We start from the raw sequence: 8,167 nt of genomic DNA, 5'->3' as shown, positions 1-8,167 counted from the left end.
TTGTGCATCAACTTCTTCAAGAAATGATTTCAATTCACGATGTTTCAGTGATGATTTCGCACGAAGAAAATTTACTATTTTTATCACTTCTTCCATAATACGCTCAAAATGATGATTAAGTTTGCAGCAAAGCACAGTTTGGTGAATAATACAGTGATATGAAATCAGATTTTCATTACATCTGGCATTGCTACTCAACAGCTGAACTAGTCCTTTTTTACTCCCAACCATTGCTGGCGCACCGTCAGTAGTTACCGATAAAAGCTTTTTCAAGTCTTAACTCATCTTTATCAAAATAATCCATCACTGCTTTGATCATGTCTTCTCCTCGGGTTCTTCCTAATAGCGGCAAAAGAGCCAATATCTCCTCAACAAAAGTTTCTCTCGTTTGGTCCAGGTAGCGTACAAAAATATTTAACTGTGCCGTAACAAAGACATCGCATAATTCATCCATAGCCAAGTCGTAATAGTTTGCATTATTTAACTGCTGCTTCACATCACAGTGATTTTCTTCTGCCAAAACGTGTGTATTTCTGGTGCTAGTAGAAGCAGATAACGGAATACGTCGTATCGTCTCAACAACATCCTTTTTGTTCTCAAATAAAGCATTACCCGCTTCGAGAAAGCATTCTTTAACTACTTCAGCATCAGTAAATGGTTTCATATGCTTAGCAAGAGTCCAAGAAATACGTAAAGAAGCCTCACCACATTTTTCCTGCTCAGTCATTGAGCGACTTATGATCTGCGTCGAAGATGAGTAACTTGATAGTAAACTTGCAATTTTAGACTTACGCAGATCACTAGCAAGTGGAAAGTTTTCGGCAAATGATTTGTGTTTGGTATCATAATGTCGTTTTATATTCGAGATTTTTATTAACGCCACTGTTTGGTTACAAATCAAGCACATTGGTACTGCTCCAGCACGATTTGGCAGCGTAAAATAATATAAATCGGTCCATTCTGGCAAAAACTGTATATTTTCATCTTCAACTTTTCTTTTTTTCGGTTCCATAGTAATAAAACTCGCTAATGTAAACAAGTAGGTACTTAAACTCGTAAAGTAAGCAAGCAAACGTAATATTTCAAGCACGTGGGTCGTCGCAGCGTCCGTCGCTCAAACTTAAAACAAAACCCTGACTCCCCGGGGCGCCGGCAGCCAGAGCGATCGCGTGATTACCCCCCGCGTCCTCGCGACGCCCGCTCGCTTCCCCACCGCGACGATCAACGCTTTTGCAATCCGCGAACTCTTTCTCCCTTGCTCGTGACTTCGCCCGGCAGTTTTTGATTTGACGTCAACAAAGATAATGCGGGGGATACATTTTTATAAATTACGTACCTACTCTGTAGTGCAAAAGTTGCAGTGTTCTCGCGGTCCGCACAAAATGGGTCGGCGGTCCGGACGCGGACCGCGGTCCGCCATTTGGCAACCCCTGATATAGAACATTAAAAAGGAGCACGCGGCTCTGAAAACCTTCGGGCCAAACGTAGAGATATGCAATTGTTACTCTCACTGTATGAATAGTTGCGCTCGATGTTAGAGCACGCGGCTTTCAGTGGTGGTGTAGGGTTGTATTCGTCTACGCGTAACCCCGATGCACGGCCGACCGCACAACAGCGCCGCTTGGCAAAGCGCAAGAGTAAGTGCCATGCCACCGACCGTGCGACAGGAGGGCCGAAGCCCATAAGAACCCATCTTCCACGAAAATACACTCATAGCGCCTTTCCGGATAGCACACAACACTGACGCGGGCCCTCAAGCCAATAAATGTGATTATATATCGATAAATATTACGAATATTAAATGGATTATATCTATACGTGCTTTTATCCTTCTCTCATATTCCAATCCCTACACGAATGTCGCAAATAATAGAACATCATTTCCGATATTCTATTATTACTTATTGGAGGAACTAAAGGCAATAAACACAAAATATGTACTTCAAATGAACCTAAATCAACAATATTAAAATTTGATAAAATAACAAGGTTCTTAGTAATAAACACAAAGTTACATAAAGTTAATCAAAATTAAAGGAAATATTAAATGGATGGAACCGCCTACTCAAGAAGTAGGAAAATAGGTTGTTGGATCAGCTTATAAAATGATAATCAAATCGCAATTTTTGTTTATTTCGCTCTAAAATTATTATAATCGATTTTATGATCTCCCAGCTATTTGGTTTATTGTAATTTAATTTTCTTATTCCAGTTTATCATTCACTTCTCAAAAGATAGTGACCATAATTAGTTAGAAAACTTTGTTGATCCACCGATATTTTGTAATTACTCAATCATAATACAGTGCAACCTCGATATAACAAATCTGAGGGGAACAAGAAAATATTCGTAATATCAAGTAATTCGTTGAACTGAGGTTTGTTATGTTGAGGTTAGATTGGTCTAAAATTCGTTATAAAGTGGTAAAAGAATAGTTTTATTCACACATATAAATTTTTTTTCTTACATTAATAATCAAAAACAATTAACAATGTGGTTATATAGTAGCTTAATCTCAATTTTGTTCATTGATTAGAAAAAAAGTCATTGATAGTTGTCTGTTTACCACCGGTATGAGTTATGACATCCAAAGCGCAATCTAATTTCGTGATGGATTTCACTACATCGTCACTCAAACCTCCCTTTTTGAGAAACACAGATTTTATTGTATTCAAAGCATTATAAGCATCTTTTATTGTGAAGTTATGCTCATCAATTTCACCCTCTTCTTCCTCGTCTTCATCCGCTTCTGCATTAGTAACTGGCCACACAGATGTGACGATATCAGCATCAGATAATTCATATTTGCCAGTGCAAAAAAATATATATTCCCTAATTTTGTTCTCACTGCTTAATCGGTAGAAAATATTGGTGGTAAAAATAGCCCCTCTGCCCTATAAAGGGTTAACACAACGCGGTGGCATATTACAGTTTTTCGAAGAATGTCCAAAGCCCTAACAACTTAAGCACTGTCTACCTGAAGAGAGGTTAGGTTTAAATTTTTCAATCGTTATAACACAGTTAAATAAGTATTTTATTTGTCGAAATTTGACAACATCAGAGCCTTCGGCGAGTTGAACTTAATATGGAGGACAAGGTGCCTCATTGTTTAATTTTAATTTAGTCACAGTAGCTCCCACAAAGCCAAGCTTTTTGAGCTCATCAGGAAGATCCTTTTCAGTATAGGCAGGTAGACCTTTGATAACTACCTTGGGTGTTTTTTCATCCTTGCGGGTGTATGTGTAATACACCATCAGCAGATCACCTTTTAACAGCTTGATGAGCTTCAGGTGAATAACAGATGACAGTTACTTTATTCCCGTTTCTGTATTGGAGATGAAACTGCTTTTTATATTTACTTACAGTGTCTTTGATGTTTTCATAGGTCATATTTTTGATATACCACGAGTGGTCTCCAGCGATGGCAAAAGGTCGTTTCTTATTGCAAACCCGACACCATGCTCACGTTTGGCAGATTCCTCTTTCCCTCTCCAAAAAAAAGTGTAGTGAGATTCTCTAATGGAGCCTTCGTCGGGAATTCGTGTTTCTTGTAAAGCTGTTACTGCTATGTTGAGCCTCTTTAACTCAAGATCAATTACAGCGGTTTTACGTAGGTCTTGTACGTTACCTAAGCCTCCACAGGTGTTTGGGAGACCTGTCCTCAATGTACGGACGTTCCGCGTCGCAAGACGCATAGATAGTCGGGTAATAGTAGGTTTTATTTTCGTGAATGCAGGTGTAACAGATAACGGCGCTAGTTATCTGGCTATAAGCCAGTGTTCTCCACACCTCAAAAGAACAGACTCGCACCGAGACGGATCAGTACCCAATTGGCCGGGGGCTGCCTAGCTTGAGCTGGTAACTGATCGATGAGTCTACAATGGACTCTCTCACTGTCGAGAATGACCCCTAGCGTCCACACTTACGCCTATTCATGCGGACTTATAACTGGTAACTGCCACTCTCCGTGTTGTTTCCGCGAAAGCTAGCTCTCACGTGTGAAGTGTCCTCTTCACAGACAGTGCATCGCCTGGGACGATATTGAGGAGATGTAGGGTTGCCCAAGACCTACACCACCCTCTCGGCCTAGCTGGTCTGACCCACAGGAACGATAAGTCGATATATGTGGAACCAGGTCGGCTGCAGGTGACTGCCGCTTAGACAGGTTGGACCCATGCGCGCCTAACAGAGTAACCATTCCGGGTTTGATTTTTGAGTTTTCCTTCTCCTAGACGGGTTGCAGACCAATGCTGACGAAGCCCATCCCTCCGAAACTTCTATATATGCAAGTGGAATAAACCCCTTAATTTCTGTTGATGTGTATAAGTAGAAAGAAATATCATAACAATTCATATTTTTCTAGCTTTTAAATCAAGATTCTATTTGAATTATGTTTTCCATATACCAACCAATCGGTCTGAAGTAGCCGCAGCTATAAATGCACCACTCTTAGAATAAGTAACAGCATTCTTTGCAGCATTAGATCTAAAGAATATAAAGCTTTTCCCATGGTTAAATCCACGACCTTCAAAGTGCCATCTTTACTTGCAGTCACTAAACATTTATTTTTAGGATGAAAAGCTAATTGTTTTATAAGCTGTATGTAAACTGAAATATTGCGCTGTTTTATGAGTTCTTGTATCAAATAGTTTTAATTTTCCCAATGATGTACCCACACCTAGAAATTTAGTTCCTGGTAACCAAGCTAAATTATTTCCATGACCGCTCAGATACTCGTATCTACGAGGGGGCGTTTTTAAGTTCGCGGCATCGGGGGTAAGACGTGGAAATAAAAATACAAGTTTATTTTTCCTTTTCAATATATTCTCCTGCAACCCTAATACATTTTTCAGATCTTTCAATTAGCTTATGTATACCCTCGAAAAAAAAATGTTTTTTCTTTGTCTGAAAAATAAGCTGAAACTGCTTCCTTCACTTCTTCATCGCTTGAGAACTTCTTCCACCGAAGTTCTTTTTTCATTTTTGGAAAGAGTTAATAATCACTGGGAGCCAGGTCAGGACTGTAGGGTGGATGAACCAAATGAAGATATCTTTTTGTTGATCTGGAACCTCCAAAGCCTCCAATCGTGTCTATAGAGATTATTTGAAAGGGTTTCGTGGCTGGGCCAAGCTGAGACATAAATCCAAATTTATCTTGTCCTCTTGATTTATTTTTAATACAAATTTCACAACTACTACAAACTTTTTTGATGTTCTTCATCAAATTTTTAGCTGCATAGTGTGGACTAATTGTCTTCTGCATTTGTCAAATTCCAATATGGCAAAATTTATCATGCACGTTTTTCAACAATTAGCTAAATTGTTCAGAAAGAATTATTTTTTTTCGTTTTTTACCCATTTTGAAGAAGACGTTGCATCGTTCAATTAATTTGCTTTTTTTGTTTTGTATTTCTTCGTAATTTTTTTGATCTTTTATGATATCTTCAAGTTTAATTAAGTTCACAACTTTTAATTGTTCATCTGTATTTTCATTGGACTCCAATACCGGATTTCTGCTCAGGCAATCCGCTTCCAAATTCTGTTTTCCTGGTGCATATTTTATTTTAAAATTATATTGTGAAAGATAATATGTTAAATCACCAAGCTCTTCATCAGCCCTACATTTCAGATTCATGTTTCCAAGTGGTTTGTGGTCTGAATAAACTGTAAAAGTTTTACCTATCAACCAGTGTTGCCAGTATCTCACCGCTTCCTTGATAGCTAAGCATTCTAAGTATATTGCTTTCTTTTTCTTTTGTGCTTCATTTAATTTTTTTGAAAAATATGCAACCGGATTTTCTTTACCATCCGGTTGTGTTTGTTTTAAAATAGCCCCAATACCTTCTAAAGAAGCATCAGTATAGATGTTTATTGGTAAGTCCTGATCATATATTTCTAGAACTGGTTGTGAGCATAGCAAGTTTTTTATCATTTCAAATGCTGTTTGGCATTTATCTGACCAAACACATTTTTGATTCTTCCTTAGTAAATTATGCAATGGTTCTAGTATTATTGCTCTTTTTTCTATATACTCGTGGTAAAAGTTTATTTCTCCAAGAAATTGTCTCAAATTTTTTTGTGTTTTTGGAACTGGGAAATCTTTTATTGAAATCAGGTTATCTTTAAGTGGTTTTACAGAATTATTCTGAATTATGTGACCCAGGTATTTGACAGAGTCTGATGCAAAGGTGCATTTGGTAAAATTTTAGCCTGAAGCCTTCTGTTTTGATTGCATCTAATAACTGTGTTAGATGACCAATGTGTTCATCGAAAGTTTCGGAATAAATGAGTATATCATCAATGAAATTAACTGTGAAATCTATTAGTTTATACTTTCTCAATATATTACTTAATATTCTCTGAAAAATTGCTGGTGAGGTCTTTAACCCAAATGGAAGGCATGTCCATTGAAAATGTCCATCCTGTGTAACGAATCCCGTCTTTTTTCGATCTTCGATTCGTAAAGGGATAGACCAAAATGCTGAATTTATGTCTAATGTTGAAAAAAATTTGCATTCTCGTTTTCATCATTAAATCTTCAATTAAGGGAAATGGTTGAGCTTGAGGCACTACTATTTTATTTAAATCCCTGAAGTCTATGCATAGCCTGGACTTTCTGTTCTCCTCTTTTTTAAATGCCAATGTTACAGGCGCAGCAAATGGACTATAGGACTCTTCTATAAGTTTAGTATCCAGTAATTTTGCTATTTGTTTTTCTATTTCTTTTTTATCTTCTATAGTGCATCTATAAGGCCTCTTACTACAATATTTATCGACTAATAAGTCTATCCTCGCTTCATATCCATCAACCGAACCAACATCATATTTGTCCTTTGCAAAAACGGATTTATATTTGCTTATTAGTCTATCTATTTTATTTTTTTGATACTGATTTAAGTGCTCTATCATTAATTTGAAATCTTGTTTGTTAACATGCTCATTCAAATTTAATTTTGTAATTCGACCAAATGCTATTATTTTTTTGTATTTCTTGTAATACTGTATTTGTTCTAATATTGGTAAAAAAAAATTCAGTTTTTTCATTTTCCGTATTAACACAGTGTTTTTGTGTTATTGATAAGTCTTCATTTTGAATAAGCTTAAAACTTTTAATTATGTATAATCCAATCAAAAATTCATATTTAAAGTTTATTTCATCAATTATGTATACATCAACATCTTTTTCCAATTCAAAGATTTTTATTTTTAAAGTTGTCAAACCACTTGTCTTTTTAATACCATTAATTGTTACTAAATTAGCTTAATTTGAACTGTTTCTTTTTCCTTTTAGTTTAAGTAACTTTGAGTTAATCAGAGAAACATTTGAGCCGGAATCATAACTTCCATTTATTTGTACTTTATCATTTAATAATAATTTTACATTAATTAGTGGTGTTGCTATTCGTTTTTTTGGTCGGTTTCATTTAACTCAGCTTCAATCACCGAATTGTTAACATGTTTGATAGCATTTTTTTCCATTTGTCCTCTTTTGTTCGAAACCAACATGAACTCCCAGAGTGGTACCGATTTCCTTTATTTAATTTTTCACAAATTTTGCAAGGAATTTTATCTTCATTTTTAGTCTGTGCTCTAGGGTTTCCATATTTTCCCTTAGCCACAAAATTTCTCTTATTTACCATGTGTTCAAATTTACTCACTTCATTGAATAAATCCACTGTATCAAGTAATGCTTCTCTATCAATTCTATTAAGAATAAACTCTGGTAAACCAGCTGCGATAAGATCCAACAATGTGCCTATGTCAATTGTTCTTCTCATTTCCAACAAAAGTTTTTCCTTTCTCATGGCATAATCTAACAATGAACCTTCTTTGTATTTAAATAATAGTGCATATGTGACTGGGTTCCATCCCTTGTTCGCAAATGATTCACAGAATTTGTTTCTCTACATTGACCATTCAGAGTTGACGGTTAATTTTATGATCATTGAGCTATACCAATCAGCACAACTTTTATCCATAAACAATCTGAGTATTTCAATTTTTTGTTCATCTGTTTTCACATCAAAGCGTATGCATTCTTTTTCAAAAATGTCAATCCAATGGTTTGCATTGGAATTTTTACTTGTAAATTTTTCTATCACAAACTTCTTAGCAACATGTTTCAAGCTCTGAGTTTTACTCACCTGCGTATTTTCTACTAATTTTT

General features: G+C 36.1%; 1 protein-coding gene across 1 annotated transcript; it reads right to left on the bottom strand.

Moving 5' to 3' along the window:
- Positions 1-244: 244 nt before the first annotated feature.
- On the bottom strand, positions 245-727 carry LOC120636804. The gene has a single exon (XM_039908368.1). The coding sequence runs from the start codon at positions 725-727 to the stop codon at positions 245-247; it is 483 nt and encodes a 160-aa protein (XP_039764302.1).
- Positions 728-8,167: the final 7,440 nt, after the last annotated feature.

Source organism: Pararge aegeria (genome assembly GCF_905163445.1).
Source record: "Pararge aegeria chromosome W unlocalized genomic scaffold, ilParAegt1.1 SUPER_W_unloc_2, whole genome shotgun sequence".
NCBI classification, from domain to species: Eukaryota; Metazoa; Arthropoda; class Insecta; order Lepidoptera; family Nymphalidae; genus Pararge; species Pararge aegeria.
The sequence above is the reverse complement of the archived record's forward strand: the minus strand, read 5'-3'. Positions and strand labels throughout refer to the sequence as shown.